The 16,180-nt window shown below is 49.2% G+C and overlaps 2 protein-coding genes across 6 annotated transcripts in view; one reads left to right on the plus strand and one right to left on the minus strand.

Annotated features, from left to right (window-relative positions):
- Window positions 1-16,180, plus strand: part of PSMG4 (proteasome assembly chaperone 4) — an 87,526-nt gene that overhangs the window by 40,429 nt on the left and 30,917 nt on the right. The window lies entirely within an intron of this gene.
- Window positions 1-16,180, minus strand: part of SLC22A23 (solute carrier family 22 member 23) — a 175,797-nt gene that overhangs the window by 22,481 nt on the left and 137,136 nt on the right. For all 5 annotated transcript variants that reach the window (XR_013441359.1, XM_078055636.1, XM_078055635.1 and 2 more), the window contains exon 5: window positions 1,275-1,402. Coding sequence is in view for 4 of the 5 variants with exons in the window: in XM_078055636.1 (XP_077911762.1) it covers window positions 1,275-1,402 (128 nt within the window). In the remaining variant the exon portion in view is untranslated. The remainder of the gene's footprint in view (window positions 1-1,274; window positions 1,403-16,180) is intronic.

Below are 16,180 nucleotides of genomic sequence, written 5' to 3' on the forward strand. Positions count from 1 at the left end.
GATTCAGATTTCCCGCATGTTCCTTCCCCGTTGTGAATGGAGACGTGACGCGTACATTCTCGTACCTCGCTTAGGTCTCTGCTCACCTGTGACCTTGGAGCCAGGCTCCCCCCAAGCGTCTGACTGGGATCCCTCATCCCCCCATCTCTCCACTCTGTGAATTTTTCTGACAGCATGCCTCCCTCCTGATGGATTGTACATTTCATTGTTCACTGTATGCCTTCCCTTGCTTGCCTGTAAGCTGCACGAAAAAGGCAAGGCTTTGCCTGCTTCCTTCTCTGTTCTAGAACAGTGCCCGGTACACTGTGGGTGTTTAGTAAATATCTGTTGGACAGAATTTCAGATCGTGGTGGGGGCTGGGGGGGTGTACATATTCTCTCTTGCGCGGGGCCCGAAGAGTATTTTCCTGGGAAATTTATAACAACAGTATCATCGGGTTGTTGCCATGGGTCAGAGCCTGGGGTTGGTTTTATTGGGACTTTCAAAGGGTCTGTGCACCATGTACATCAGAATCTCTGCTACTGCTTATTAAATATGCAGTTTCTCAGAACTTATTCCAAATCTACTGGATCAGAATTTCTGCGTACAAGGGAGGGAACCGGGGATGTGGATTTTAACAACTTCCTGGTGATACTGACGGATCCCCAGCTTGAAAGGCCTGATCTAGCTTGTGGCGATGCTCCTGATACACACACATTCTATGGATCCGACCCCCGAAATGAGTAATACACTATCTGTTAACTAACTTGAATGTAAATAAAACTCTAAAAAAAAAATTAAACGGCTCTGAACTACTCTACAAAAAGACTTCACTTTCCTATTTCTTCAGATGCCCAACAGACAGGTCATGACAGAGACAGACCGTGGCATCTCTGAAGCTCATACGTGGGAAGAGAGAGGCAGTGCGGACCAGTGCCACCCCAAGCCAGGGCTCTGCGGGTGTATGAACCGGGCTGGCAGGCACGGCTGTGTACCAGACTCGGGCTGGACCCCCTCCCAAACATTCCCGGATGACTGGGTGCATATTAGGCTCATGCCTCACTTCTGGGTCTGGACAGGACAGCATGTTAGACTTGGCCAGGAAAGAATCCAACACCTAGAAGGTGGAGAGAATTTCAATTCCCATACATTCCTGGTCCAGCTGCAGACCTACCATTATGGAAACTTAAACCAGGAAGGCAGCTGCTTGGTAAGACCGTGGTGACTTCGTCCAGGACACGTGGTGCCTCTCCCGATCGGGGTGGGGCTGCGAGGCTGAAGTGAGCACTACTCACCGGGCATCACACCTTTGATGTCACTCTCAGGGTTCATGCAGTTCTTCTGCGTGAAGTGCAGGATCAGCTTCTTTGCAGCCTCAAACTGCTGGGTAGCCATCAGCCACCGCAGGGACTCAGGGAATATCCTTCAAAGACACAAAGGGAATGGGTGAATGTCTTCGGTTCTGCAGGGCATCAAGAAACACAGCCCCGGGACGCCTGGGTGGCTCAGTCGGGTAAGCATCTGCCTTCGGCTCAGGCCATGATCCCAGGGTCTTGGGATCGAGCCCCACATCGGGCTCCCTGCTCGGCGGGAAGCCTGCTTCTCCCTCTGCCTGACGCTCCCCCAGCTTGTGCTCTCTCTCTGACAAATAAATAAATAAAATCATTAAAAAACAAAAACAAAAACAAACAAAAAAACCCCACAGCCTCTGTCCTGGGCCTGCAAGCTTCACAGGTGGGTGGCAGTCACTTCCCACCCATGTGAAGTAATGGCCAGTGAATGCTCAGGACGCTCATGAGCCGAACCAGAGAAGCTAAACTGAGGGCAGGGGAAGGGGTCTAAATTTTTTTGAGAAAGTATAAAAATGATGACTTTCAAAACGTGGCAGATAGGAACAACAATCCTACCATTTGTGTCAAGAAATCAGTGTAAACTTTTCACTAACTATGGATTTCTACAGCAGATTTAAGCAGTCTGTTGAAGGGCTGCTTTTGTTATATTTTGTCACAAAAACCAAATAGTAGTAGAATGATTTTAAGTTAAAAAAAAATGCCCGGTGTGAGCAACCGGCCAGTTATCTTCAGTTTTCGAACATGCGAAGGCTTTCCCAGGACTTACCTAGAGAATTACTTTCATCTTGCTGCTAACTGCCTGCCACCTCTCTCTGAAGTGACACCACAGAACACAGCCGGTTTCAGGTTTTATTAGCCAACAGATTCCTTGATTGTGTTTAGGATGAGACCTTGTAAGAAGTCCCAATTTAAAAAAAAACCACTAGTGTTTTACTATCAGTGCATTTGGTAAGTTTACCTTTATGACAGTACTTACAAGTCAATCAAAGAGAACAGGGTGCTTGTTTGGAGCAGCGGTTAGCTCACTTCTCCTGGAGAGTATCTGTAAATATTCTAGATTTTGCGGACCTGCGAGGTCTCTGTGGTTAACTCCTCAACTCTGCCATGTGTCCGAACAGCCACGGACAACTCGTGCAAGAACAGGTGTGGTCGTGCTCCCTTCGAACTTTCCTATAGAAGAGGGGCCACCCCTAATAGGGAGGAAAGTAAAAGCTGGAAATCAGCCCCCCCCCCCCCCAGTCATCACCGCATTTTATTTCGGTTATATAGTATCAAGGAGTCATGACTGGTGTGGCTAAGAAGTTAGCATTGCAACTACCCCCTAGCAGCCCTGCAAGCTCTGGAGAGCCTCTAATTAAAGTAATCCAGAAGCTGGCTTGTAAATCTTCCGTTTGTTCATGTGGGATCCCATACGCAACAATGAAATCAAGCTTATTTTCCGTGTCGTACTTTCTCTAAGCTGTCTGATCAAGTTACTGAGCACTGAGAAGTGGGTTCAGCTGCTCCTCTGATTGTAGATTTTAGGTCCTGGTTTGGGTAGACAGAGCCCTGCAGGCACGGGCCACTCTGAGCAGCCGGGCCCCCGGTGGGTGACGGCAGGGGCCTTCTGTGTGGATCAGAGGCGCTTCTATAAACAATGCTGGGGAGGCTGGATAGAGGGCCTCAGGCCAGCCCAGAAGCATCCCCAATTTCCAGATGCCCCACAGGACAGCCCACACCGTGGCAGGCCACCTGCCATGGCCCTTGACTACTGGGCCCAGTGAGGCTCCGCATGGCTGTGGCCTGAATACTGGCCCTGGGAGCTGCCTGGACTTCGGGGTGCCTCTCAGCAGGGGGCCCTATTGCCAACACCATTTGCCGAGCTGCCGCCTTCTTCAGCTGGGCACGTTCACAGGTGGTCCAAATATGCTCAGCCACTTTGGGAGAATCTTTTTTAAAAGGCATCTCAGAAAACCAGCTCATATATTCCTCTGACAGCACAAGATGTTTTGCAGGTGGTCTCTGAAGTGTAAAATATGGTCTAGAACACGAGAAAGTTTGGGGTCCTTTTAAAAAAGTAATTTAAAGTAATTTACATCAAATGTTTATGGAACAAACTCCACAGCAGGGAACAGAATTTGAAAATCAAGACCATAAAGGTGCTCGATGCAGGAAGAGCAAGGCCCAGAGCCCAGGAGTCAGCGGGGGAGAGGGGGAGCTCAGTTCCCCCCCTCCACCCGTGGGGGGCCGGGATCCCCAGGCACCTGGGGCTACAGGCACAGAGCAAGTAAACAAGCAAGGAACGTCATCCACCACCAGAACAGGGGGTTTCATGTCCCCCAGCAAGCGGAGGTCCTCTTCCTCCATTTACCCTAAAGCTTTGCCGGCAGGGTGGGGCTAGGTGGGGAGAACCCTCATGAGATGCTCTGAGCAGTTCTGATGCCTGAATGGGAGGTGAGTGACAGCTCCAGGAAGCTACAAAGTGATGTCTAGTTGATGTCACTTTGTCTTCAAGGGAAAGCCCTGCACTATGCATAAAAAGCTAACGTTTTTGTTATTGAAATCCCATCAGTCTAGGCATTAAATCCCACCAGGACCCACAGAGCCCTGGCCCTTCAGGAGAAGAGGCTCCTCTTCCCAGGTTTCAGAGCCACAGATGGAGACCAGGGTCCCATGGGGAAGGCGTCATGTGCGATCTGGTGGCCCATGGCTCTTGGGTCTCAGGGATGCTGCCCTACTCCTGACGGCCCTGTCACCCTCTATCACTCATTTTTCTCACCCCCAAATCATGCCTAAAGACAATAGACTTTGGATAACTAAAAATCGGTAAGAAAAAATAAATGCCCTTATGAGAAATGACAACGAGCAAGTTTCTTCCTAGAGAATCTTTGAGAATGGCAAAGCTTGTAAAAGAGGGCTCAAGGACAGCACCATTTGCAAAGGCATGCCATGATCTCAGGATTTAAGAAGTGGGTGCGGGTCTCTTTTGGAGCTCAAACATTCTGTCACCAAATTATTTTTTTCTAATATGTGTTGATGCATCCCACATGGATACATCCCTGACCTCAACCTAAGAGTCCTCCAATGTAGGAGGAGATCTCTATACATAAATAAGTAGATAGACAACTAAAGTAAGTAAACACACACACGATTTACCAGTGATTTGGATAGAAGTCTGTAAGGTATGGGACACAACTGGGGCCAAGAACCAGAGTGCGCAGTTGTAGGAAAGGGGTGCCGGGGAAGACTTTGGAGGGTGGTGGTATGCTTGGGCTTCTCGGGAGATGGGCAGGTGCAGCATGTGGTGGGGTGTGTGTGGAGACAGGACCCCGAGAAGAGGCGCAGGGCCATGAAACAGCGTGTGTCTGGGGGGCTGCAAGCTGGTAAAACGGGAATGCTGGGTGTGAGCTGAGAAGAGATGAGGAGAGGCAGAGAGGCAGGGCCCAGGTAGTGGAGGCTCCTGAGCACCACGGAGTCTAATGAGTGGTAGCCATCCGACCAGAAGGAACTGCAATGAAGACAGCGCTCTCCCAGAAGATTTGGACATGAGAACAAGGGCCGACTCCCATTAGCCACCCAGCCCTGCTTCCGGTGGCCAAGAGCATCGCAAACTGCCTTCCCTAGGACTGGATTTACAACCACCAGGCACTCTTCTGCACGTTTCCCACGTACTGAATACTTTCAAGCTTGTGAGGGGGTAGTGATATTACTCCCATTTCACAGATGAGAACACTCAGGCACAGAACGTTCAAGTACATCGTGTAGATTCCAGAGCCGTTAAGTGGCAGAGCTTAACTGAACCCAGGCAGTCTGCCTCAGGAGCCCACATCCTTAACCTCGGTGGATGTGGCAAAGAAACCTCACATGCCCAGATGGCGCTCAGGTGACAGAAGCTCGGGACGTACTGTTCTAGTGATGCTTCCTCGGGTGTTCCAGAATGCCACAAGCCCAGAGGATGCTTGCACGGAATGATGAAGTTTTATGAGGCCCACCACACAACACACTTAAAGTTTACTACAAAGCCATAAAGAACTCGCTGGACTATTGGCCTAGGAGAAAGCCCAGAGGTGGCTTTCTAGTTTGGATAATGGGCCGTGTGGCCATATTATGGGAGCTTAATGAAATCTCTTCTGACAAGTACATAATGTAATAACACCACGCAAATTAAAAAGCCAGCCAACAGCCCAGGACCTAGGAGGAATGTAGCAGGACCTTAGAGAAATTGATCATTTTCAACAAAAATAAAAGAGCACGGTGGGCAGCAGGAGGCTGCGTCTGCCTGGTGCACCCTCCCGTGCAGATGGTAAGAAAGTGCCCTTGAGGGTGACTTCTGCAACCACACCAGGTACCCGGGCGTAAAAGCCACAGTGGCTTCTCTGGGAGGTAGTTCTGCAATGGCCTGCACCTGTGGCTCTGGGAAAAGGAAGCGTCCACGGGGCCAATGGCTTGCCTCAGCCCACAGGAGCCGAGCAAGACATTTCGAAAGCTGGAAGGATTTAATTCTTTCAAGCTCGCTATGTGGTAGTATTATTATTATCCCTCTTGCTCAGATGGGGAAACCGAGGCAAAGAAAGTACAAGTATCTGGCCCAGATGACACAGCTCTCAAGTGGCAGAGCCGGATGTGCACCCATGACTAGAGAGATGTTCAGGCTGGGATTGCTCCAAGTCAGGTGGTTCCATGAGCCCCAGGGCTTCTGCCGGAAGGATGTGGGCAAGCCCCACTCTAGCTGCTCCGGTCCTAAGCCCCACACAGCAAGCGAGCGTGGAGGAGTGAGGGCGGACGAGGGGCAGTGCCGGGCAGACGCCTCGTCTCTCCCCTGCTGAGGATCCCAGGGCTGACGGGCCTCTCGGCCCGAGGCAGACGATGGATTGTTCTGAGGCCTTCTCCAAACTATGTTTGGGATGGTTAGAAGGTCCATGATCCCGTAGTCACAATTCCAAAATCCCAAAGATTCTGAAATCCAAAAACCTCGCTGCTTAACTCGCTTGGCAATGAGACGGGCGCTGGCCTGACCTCGCCGGAGGCAGAACCAGACCGAACGGATGCGAGCATTTTGAGTCTTCAGGCGCTGCTCCTCCTGAGCGCACATACATTTCACTGCAGAAGCATCGAGTATCCGACGCTGAGCAGCTGAAGACGGGACGGGGCTCGGACACTTCAGAATCTGGGACAGGCGATGGTGGGGCTGCACGCGGACCATGCAGGTGGCGTCTGCCGGGCACCTGCCTGGAGCGGGCCGGGCGGGCAGCGCTCTGTCCGCTCAGCCGACGGCCTCGGTCAGAGGCGAGCCACCCTCCGCACTGTGCTACGGCTGGGGACGCTGGATCAAAGCCTTCGGCTACGGAATTAATTTTTCATTAAGCAAATCACAGATCAATCCATTCTCTACTTAAAAATGAAAATAGGGGCGCCTGGGTGGCTGAGCCTGTTAAGCGTCTGCCTCTTGGTTTCGGCTCAGGTTGTGATCTCGCGGTCGTGGGATGGAGCCCTGCGTCAGGCTCTGTGCTCAGTGCAGAGTCCGCTTCAGATTCTTTCTCTCTCCCCCTCTGCCCCTCCTTGCTCTCTCTCAAATAAATAAATAAAATCTTAAAAAATAATATAGTGCAGCCCTGCTGGACCCCTTGCCCCAAACCTGGTGCCCTACATGGCCCTCGTCCTCCCCACTAGGGGCGAACACCTGCCTGGTGGGGGCGAATCCTTCCAATCACACTCTGGGCACTTGTACGCTTACGTATCTCAGTGCTTCTTCTGGTATATCACACTGCTCCCACTTTGAGTGAAAAATGCCAGTTTCACCCTCAAAATTTCCCTTCCTTCCAGACTGGCACATGTTTGCCCACAGGTGGCCCAGAGACCATCACCCACAAATGTGTGCACAGTGGTTTCTATCTTGAGGTCCTGGATCAAACCCACACTAACTCCCTACTTGTGACCTGGGGCCACCTGACACAAGGCCGACCCAACCTCAGAACAACCTGAGCAACAACATTTTCCAGCATGAACTTGGAACATCATAAAACCATCAACCTATCGGTCACTTACCCTGTGGCCTCAATTATTCTACAAAAAGCCAAGGACCAGCAATCACGTGAAAAGGGCCTCTGACTCAATCACATGGAGCTTTCAGAGGCCATCCCCTGGAAGGCAGACTGAGGTTCCCACTCAGACACCCGTGCTCTAGGTTTGAAAGTCCCAGGGCAGACAGGAATGGGGAGAGGCCGTTCGGAGCCGAGGGGCACAATCTCAATCGGGTGGTACAGTTCACACACCACGAAGGCTCACACTACTGGAATGTGCCTCATGCCATATGCAAACCCTCTAAACACCCACCAAGAAAAGGCAAAGTTATAAAAATGAACTTCAGAGTCAGAGTGAGGTCTCTGACTCAACCCAGCCCCTCCAGGCAAAGCACATGGACTGAGCCCCTACCATGCCTCCTGGGGTTGGGGGAGGGTACAGCGGCAGGGTCAGACCTGGACCTTGGTCTTTAGACCTCTAGACCAGTATTATTTTCTTCATGTCACGCTATGTTTATAGCATTGCTTAAAAAGCAGGAAAGTCTATTTTAGAAAGATGCCCACCAAATAGCTACACTGAAGTGCTGACTCTTGACGAGTTATATGGAAAATTTATTTACATGGAATCGTTTTCCCAGTGGTATCATGTAAACGATGTTACTATGTCAAGGCTGATAAATTTTCCATGTTCTCCTAATTGCTACCACTAAATGGTTGTTCTTCAAATTGTGTGTCTGCGTGCCATTCAGACAAGGAGAACCCTCTCTGCTTCTCCTCTCTCGCACCGCCTGGTTCGCCACGTGCTTTTCAGACCCCAGTCCTCTAGATTTAATAGTAATGTGTTGTTTCTGATGCACTCGCCTGTCTTTGCCTTCATTTCTGCCTCTTCTGTTATTTGGCTAAGTCTTAAGCCCATCTGATTTCCATTCACGGATCTGTTTCACACCTAGCATCACTCGGTAGAATCAGTAATTAAAACTCAATACTGTGATCCTTTCCTAATACTGAAGTCACTATTTTTTCCTTGACATTTAAAGATAAAACCAAGCATTCCTTCTACCCAGTTGGAGAACCAGACACTAGCAAGTCTACTATCTAGGCTGCCTTCTTGCTAATTCATTTAGCACCTGCTCAGATAAGATACCAGCTTGGCAACTCTCTGCATTAAAAACATATCTATACTCTTTAACTGTCCTAGAATATTTATTCATAAAGAAAAAACAGAAAGGAAGTTAAGATTAACAGCTTATGTTCTATTAATTTTATCCTCGAGTTGTTTGTTCTCCTGAAGTATTAAATTTAGAGCGATACGTGTGTGGACAGGTACGCACGCCTTCACACTGTCAATATCCATCGTTCATGGAATCAGTGTGTACGGGGCATGATCAACCTGCCAGCAGGAAAAACATGTCAATTAATAGCTGCCTTACAGGGTAAGATCTTCCCTCCAGCAGGTCATCCAGTGTAGAGGGAAGGACATAGATGGGGTTGGCGGAGTTGGGTCATGGAGGGCTTTGTAGAAGCAAAGTTTCCCTGAGTGTGTATGTAAAAAGCATCTCAGACCATACTAAGGGCGCTTCTGATTTAAAGACGTGATTCTAGCTGTTGATACTTGAAGGTATTACCAAGTATCACAGTGCTACAAAATTCTGAAAAGAGTCTCAAAATTTCAAAAATGAGAGCAAAGTCTAGAATTGAATGAAATACAAGTTGGGAGAATATCTTAAGTTTCTGGTCCAAAGCTCTTACAAAAATATAGGCTTGGTTCCCATAGATAAGCTTTCACTTGGATTTTTTTTTTTTTTACACTTTAGTTTCGTCTGGTATACATATAAAAAAAGGTAAGTTGGTTCAATTCAGGGGATAGCAAGTGAATACGAATTAGCTCTTTTTAACAAAAATTCAAATTCATGATTTGAGTTAAACTTAGTAATTTAAATTAAATAAAATTAAATAAAAATTGGCTTTTAGGATGGTTAAACCCCAAAGTTTTCCTGAGGCAAATAACCCTTCTTGTAAATCTCTTTATAGAATATAAAATTCTTTCATAATTAAATGGCCATCCCACTTGTCACATAAACTCAAAACTTTGTGTCTCCGATGTTTTCTAAAATGGTATACACCTAAATGATGTAATTCTTCCCTTATAGAAAAATTATAGAGGGAATACATCACGAGCCCCGGGATTATACATATTTTGTGACCTTGGGCAAATCACTTAACCCTCCAGACCTCAGTTTCCCCACATCTGTAGAACAGGGTAGGGGGTGTGGAAAGACACCAAGGCCTTACCCCGGCACCAACATTCTCTGCGTAGATTTATTTCATGAGGCTAATGGCAACCGTTGCCTTCTTCTGAAAGGTAAAAAAGATGCTGATCATAGCCATGCACTGTACAAATATTCTAATGCTGCCTTAGGTTTTTGCCAGGCAGAATGAAGTCAGTACCGAAAATGTCTTTAGAGTTAGCCTTTTAAATAAGCAGTCCAGAATATCTTACAGTTGGGATAAATTTAAAATGTTCCTCAGTTCACATTCTAAACATGAAGGCTTAAAATTCACCTAAAAATGTTCTGGAACCTTGAATGTACCTGGGTTAATTTTCTCCACGTTCTCTCTCTTCATATCCTCTTTTCCCTGATCCTTTTACTAGTTTATCCATGTAAGCAATTATCAGGCTGCAGAAAGTATAAGGCACCCAGGGCATTAAAAAAATAATGCTGTAGGGGGAATTAATTTGGCAGGCATTTTTGCAACTGATAAAAAAAATGTATCAGAGGGGGAGACGAACCATGAGAGACTATGGACTCTGAAAAACAAACTGAGGGTTCTAGAGGGGAGGGAGGTACGTGGATGGGTTAGCCTGGTGATGGGTATTGGGGAGGGCACGTACTGCATGGAGCACTGGGTGTTATACGCAAACAATGAATCATGGAACACTGCATCAAAAACTAATGATGTAATGTATGGTGATTAACATAACATAATAATAAAAAAAACGTGATGTTGAAAAACAACTGGAGGAGAGAAGTGGGCAGAAGGAACGCAGCCTCTACCCTGTTGCTGCTTCTAACTGGAATTTTCTTGGCATCTCTGTACTAGCAGTTTGTCCAGGGAGTCCGGTCAACCTTCTCCCGGGAGTCAGCTTCTCCTGATCTGCTGGCTCCCATCTTGATGATAAAGGAGCCCACGGAGGCCACAAATTCATTGACTTGTCATCAGGGGGGGCCCTGCTGGTTCTACCCTGACCTCGGACCCAGCTCTGGAAAGCAGCTTCTTGCCATTAGCACACTCACCCCTCCCAACCTCAACAGAAACAGTCTCGATGGAGTGAGGTCAGCCTGATGTGTCTGGGACCCCCACTTCTTATAGTACCAGACATATGCTCTGCCAGAGCCCCCCGCTGATGGGGCTGGGCCCCTCGGCCTCACTCTGTTTCCATCTACGTGGACTTTTGCCAGTGAACAGTGGGGCAACCACTGAGCAGTTATCACTAGACACCAGTCAACCCGCTTTCTGTCCCCTCCACTCCCTCCAAACACACATGTGCCGGAGTGCCTGCGCATGCACACATGTGCACATCGGCCCCCTGCATTCTGCCTGGTTTCAAGACTCCATGATCCTCCAGCTCCCACAGGGTAGCGAGATGGAATGTCGGAGCACATCCTAGGTGTGCGGACAGTGAGGACCACGGAGCTGGTAACACTGGCCTCTAGAGCAGAGGCTACATCCCCTGACAGAGGACGTGGTATTGAAGGGCCACATGTTCCCACGTTCACAGGTCTTTCTCCACTTGGACTTGGAAGCAGTTTTGTTGACCATAGGGGTTCCTGTTATTTTTTACATAATCTCTGCAGACTCAGAAGTTAAAAATGGGGCAGCCTCTTGCCTGAGGGCTCCCTAAAATTCCATGCCATTAGCAAATCCCCAAACAGCAAGTCAGAGAACATTTTGATCTCACTTTTAATTGCTCATTCAATTGTTATGATTGAAATGTGGGCTGCCATTTTTATTTATACATTTGCCTTGGTCAGGACTAACCAAATCTTCCCCCCGCTTAGATAATTTGCTGACAAATAGGATTTGAGTAAATTTCTTTTTTGGCTTTAAAATTCCTAGAAGTCCCTGTAAATTAACTATCTGATAACCTGTAAAAATAATTATTGCAGATTTTCAAGCTCCCAGAGGCTATATGCTTTTTATGATTCACCTCTTTCACTTTCCTTTGAGGAAAAGATTTTCTTGTGTGACTTTACTGTTGGTATAACTGAATTCAGCTTCCCCCCTGCTGTGCTGGGAGCCCCGCAGCCCTGCCTTTACCAGTAATAGTTTGCAGCTTGTGGTACTTTGACCGGCTTCTGAAATAAAACTGTTTTTGATGGAAGAAGGTACTATGTCCCTCAAGTGTGTGTGGGCAAGAAAAAAGACTGATAATCTCTGGAATGAATACACACACACACACACATATATAAAAATTTAAGGGGTCTTTTAAAATCATTTCAACAATGACAAGAAGCAAAATTAATTCACCCACTGAACACATTTTTATGGAGGCCCCATTAGGGAAGGTACTGATTGCCCCATGATTTTAAGAAATGTTTTTGTACATGTTAGGGAAATGCTAAATAACAAGAGGAACTAGAAGAGAAGACCACCCCCCACCCCGGGTGAGAAGCCTGCTCTGTGCCCCACGCATGGAGCTCTTGGTGGGCCAGGGCCCTCCCCATCCTCCCGGCATGCTGGGTCCCACCCCCAGGGCCCGGCAGCGCCACTAGCACGATGACTGAGAGGCTACTGGTCCTCATTCTGGCTCTGGGTTTTGCCTTCTGGCTTTCACGCCTCGGCTCCAGGTACCAGTTCTAGGACGACCAAGCAAGCTGTTGAATAGCCCCGTGTCTCAGTTTCTCCATCTGTACTAGAGGCCTTCCTAGGGTCACCAGGAGGATCCAAGGGGCCAAATTATTGGAAGTGCTTGGCGGTGGCTGGCTTGGAGCAAACCCTCCAGAAATGTTAAAAATGAGTATTATTCTGTCCAAAATATTTCTGATATCTGAAAAGAGCCAATGATATTTAGGACCATTTACATATTGGAACTGTTAGTACATTTTTATGCTGGATATTTATCTAACCCGAGGCCATTTAAATGTTTTACAATGGCTTTTTTCTTGAAAGTTTTAAAAATTAAAATCCCCTTTAGCACATACCTTTTTCCTAAGAGTTTTAATTGTTTTACTCCTCTACTCTGTGAGTTCCTCATGACAGCATGCTCTAATTTCCTCTGTTTCAAGGTTTATCTTTCATTTGGGGAATTGATACTATTACTTATTCTCAGTGTTCTGTAGTGCAGCTTGATCTTTCTCTAATTTCCTCATTATTTCCCATACGGTTTATTATTTCCTACTTATTGCCTTCCCAGATGCTTTTGATGATCACGCTGATTGCCAACAGCACTTTTTCTCTCGTTACGATGAAACTCCAGCTACAAAGCACAGTTAATAATTCACCATCTTCACACACTTCCAGCATGTCTGTTCTTTCTCGAAGCAGCTCAGGCAAAAATACACGTTTGGTGAGTCCAAGATGAGAATCCTCCCTAACGAGGTACCTGTCTAACGGTCTTGGAGGAGAGTAAAAGAAAACTGTATCCAACGCTCTCCCGCGGGGGTGGAAGGTCGCACCGAAGGCAAAAACTCACAGAAGGATGCCCCCCACTGAACCTGCTCAGAGGACAGGACAGCGAGGGGGGAGAAACCTGTCCCTCCCATTACCCTTCAGCACAGGCTGTAACTTGAGACTCCAAAACACACATGCATCTAGGTTTATGTTCTCACAGTGCGCATAAAATTGTTAGATCCAGGACCCAGATTTTTCGGCCTCCTTTCATCCGTTCCGGGAATATCTCTGACTTCTGCTGTCTGAGACGATAAGACAAATTTGCTCTCCGCAGTGGAATTGGATCAGACAGCCAGGCCTTGCGTGACATCTCACTGATCCTCAACAATGGCATCTGTCTCCTTTCCCTGCAGGACTGAGATACCTCTTCCTGCGAGAAGTGTGACTCCTCCACAGCTGACTCAGATCTTCTTTATGCTTCGACACCATCTTTATTTGGGGGGGGGGGCTACCGGGTCCCTCAGTCCATGAGCAAGACATCTGGCCTTTATTCTGTGATGTACCCACCCCACTTCTCGAATGCGAGCGCTCGTCAGCATCCCCTGGAGGGCTTCTGAAGCCACAGACCTGCACCCCGCTCCAGACATTCGGACCCAGGCAGTAGGCCTGGGGTGGAGCCTGAGAATTTGTGTTTCTAACACATTCCCAGGTGCTGATGAGGCCGCTGGTCCAGGGACCACACAATGAGAACCACTGATGTTCAAAAACCAGCTTTTAGTAACTTTCTCACACTTTTGAGTATTTTGGTGAAGCTTTTTGATGCCCTGGTTTCCCCCAGCTAAAAACAGGAATAAACCCACCAACCTAATCCAAGGGTTAATGGTTACTATAGTGTCACACACAGAAGCTTGCAGCTGGTCTCGGGAAAAGCGTCCCTAAAATGTTAAGACATGTTCAAATCAGGGTACATCACGGGGCCTCTGCCACAGAGGGGGCCCGGCCTGTGAACCATGTGATGTTTCTCCTCCTGGCCGAGCTGTTCCACGGGGCAGGACGGTGTCCGCTGGGTTCACGATGACCCCGCCACAGCTAGCCAATGCTGCTTGAAGAAGGGTGGGTGTTCTCACTGGGGACCTTCCTGAGTCGGCATCACAACGGCCCCCCAGCATGCGCGGGGCCAAAGCCGATGTGCACACGCTTGTTTTTATGAATAATCGCAAGGACTCGGCAGCATGAGTTTATATTTGAAGGTGTGGTGAGGTCACGTACCAACATTTTGGAAGAGCGGCACGGACATCTTCATCCTTGCAATTCCTGCCTCATGTTGTGCCCTGCAAACACGTGAGGCAGATACCCTGTGGGCGCCTTCTCCACCGCCTCCTCACTCTGGGTCAGTCTCCCCTAGTCAGATCCCTCCAGAAAACCTGACGCCACCTGCTCTGTGTACCAGCTTCCTGACTGTCCACACCGCGGTTTTCTAAGGCGGTCTCACTTAACGCAGACCTGCAGCCCCAAACGCACTGCCCCAGGCTGTGCCCTGCACGAGGACACTCTGTCCCCGAGCCGTGTGTCCCGGGGCAGGCTGCAGCCCGCTGACAGGGACAGCTTTTATACACTTTGTGCAATTAGAAAGCGGCAGCCCTTGCAACCACCCCTTCTCTTCTTTTAAAAGATTTTATTTACTTATTTCACAGAGAGAGAGACAGCGAGAGGGAACACAAGCAGGGGGAGTGGGAGAGGCGGGGCTTGATCCCAGGACGCTGGGATCATGACCTGAGCCGAAGGCAGACGCTTAACGACTGAGCCACCCAGACGCCCTGCAAGCACCCCTTCTTCCGTTCTGGGCTCACCTGCCACTTAGCAGCACATCTAAGCAGAGGTTCTCTTAGAATCTCCCTTCATCTGGTGTTTTGGATACTGAATCTGCACTCTCCCCCTCCCCCAACCCCATATGTTTTCTGTGACCCCGGAAGAAGTCCACATTTATTCTGGAAAAAGGATAGGTCGATATGAGTTCCTTCTAGATGACCCCTGAGGCTCTGCTGCCCTTTCTTACTTTCTAAGCGAAATGACTGAGCAAGCGCTTCTATCAGGCTCTGGTGTCCTGAGGGACAAAGACCGTGGGGATCTGAGCCTCGGGCGCTGGCACTGTCCGTGGAGTCACCCACTACCTCTGCCAGGATTCTCATTCAGGTGAGAACTCTTCACAGTAGCCTCTCTTCTTCTGTTCTTGCTTCCTGACGAGGCGCCTAAATTTGACTCTGCGAAGCATCCAGCATCCCAGCGAGCACATGCTTTCATTGTCTCGGGCCACTGAGCTTCTGAAGCTCTTCCTCCATCTAAGCCCCGCGGGCCAGCAGCTGGTCCCGCCTGGACCCGGGGGTCAGCAGCATCCCCAGGCAGCGCGTGCAAGGACGTTCATCTCCTCCGGAGGCTCACCCGCTGGGGCCCCAGTCACTTGCGCACCACGTCCTCCCCGGGGTCCACCTGTACTCACCACACCCCCTGTCCAACCCTGGCCAGCCCCTGGGTGCATCACACCTCGGCTGCTGCCACCTCCTCCTGACTGGCTCACTTCATTCCAGAACATTCTGTAACCCTGGAGCTGCTGTAAGGCTGCGGATTAATCATGCCTTTTTATTTCCTGCATTTTCTGAGGTTTCTGGGAGGGAAGACTGCCCCCCCTGTCCCCCCCCCAGGTTAGCCAAGTCTTAGTGATAGCCAACAATTCAGTGTGAGCGCACCTTTCAAGGACAAACCAGCCAATCAGAGCCCACACCCCACCGCCTCCTCTGTGGGCTCTCACACTCTGGCCACTGTCCACCTGCTCTAGTCACCCCAGAGCCAGGTGCCAGACAACCAGGGACAGGCCTGTGCCCCAGAGCCTGCAGAAATTACTCACATTAGCCAACCCGGGGCCTGCTTAGCCCGCCTCACCCCTTTCTTCTGGCTGAAACAGTAGGGAAGGCTCCTGCCCCCCGTTCCCCTCCCTCCTTCTCCTTCTGCCTCCTGACCAGCTGGTGCTTCCCTGTGGGGCCCCTGGGACGCGGTGTGCCCCCATCTCTTGGGGACTGTCTTCTCTTCTTGGTGGCCGGCAATCTCCTGACCCGCTGGCCTCACCCCACCCGGGGAGTATGAAACCCACACTTCCAAACAGGCTGTGTTTCCCTCAGGGCTCCCAGCTCTCTGCAGGGCCTCCTCCACTGCCCTCAAGACTCAAGATCAGACCTTCCCTCT

The sequence above is a fragment of the Halichoerus grypus genome, chromosome 9 (genome assembly GCF_964656455.1).
Source record: "Halichoerus grypus chromosome 9, mHalGry1.hap1.1, whole genome shotgun sequence".
Taxonomy (NCBI): domain Eukaryota; kingdom Metazoa; phylum Chordata; class Mammalia; order Carnivora; family Phocidae; genus Halichoerus; species Halichoerus grypus.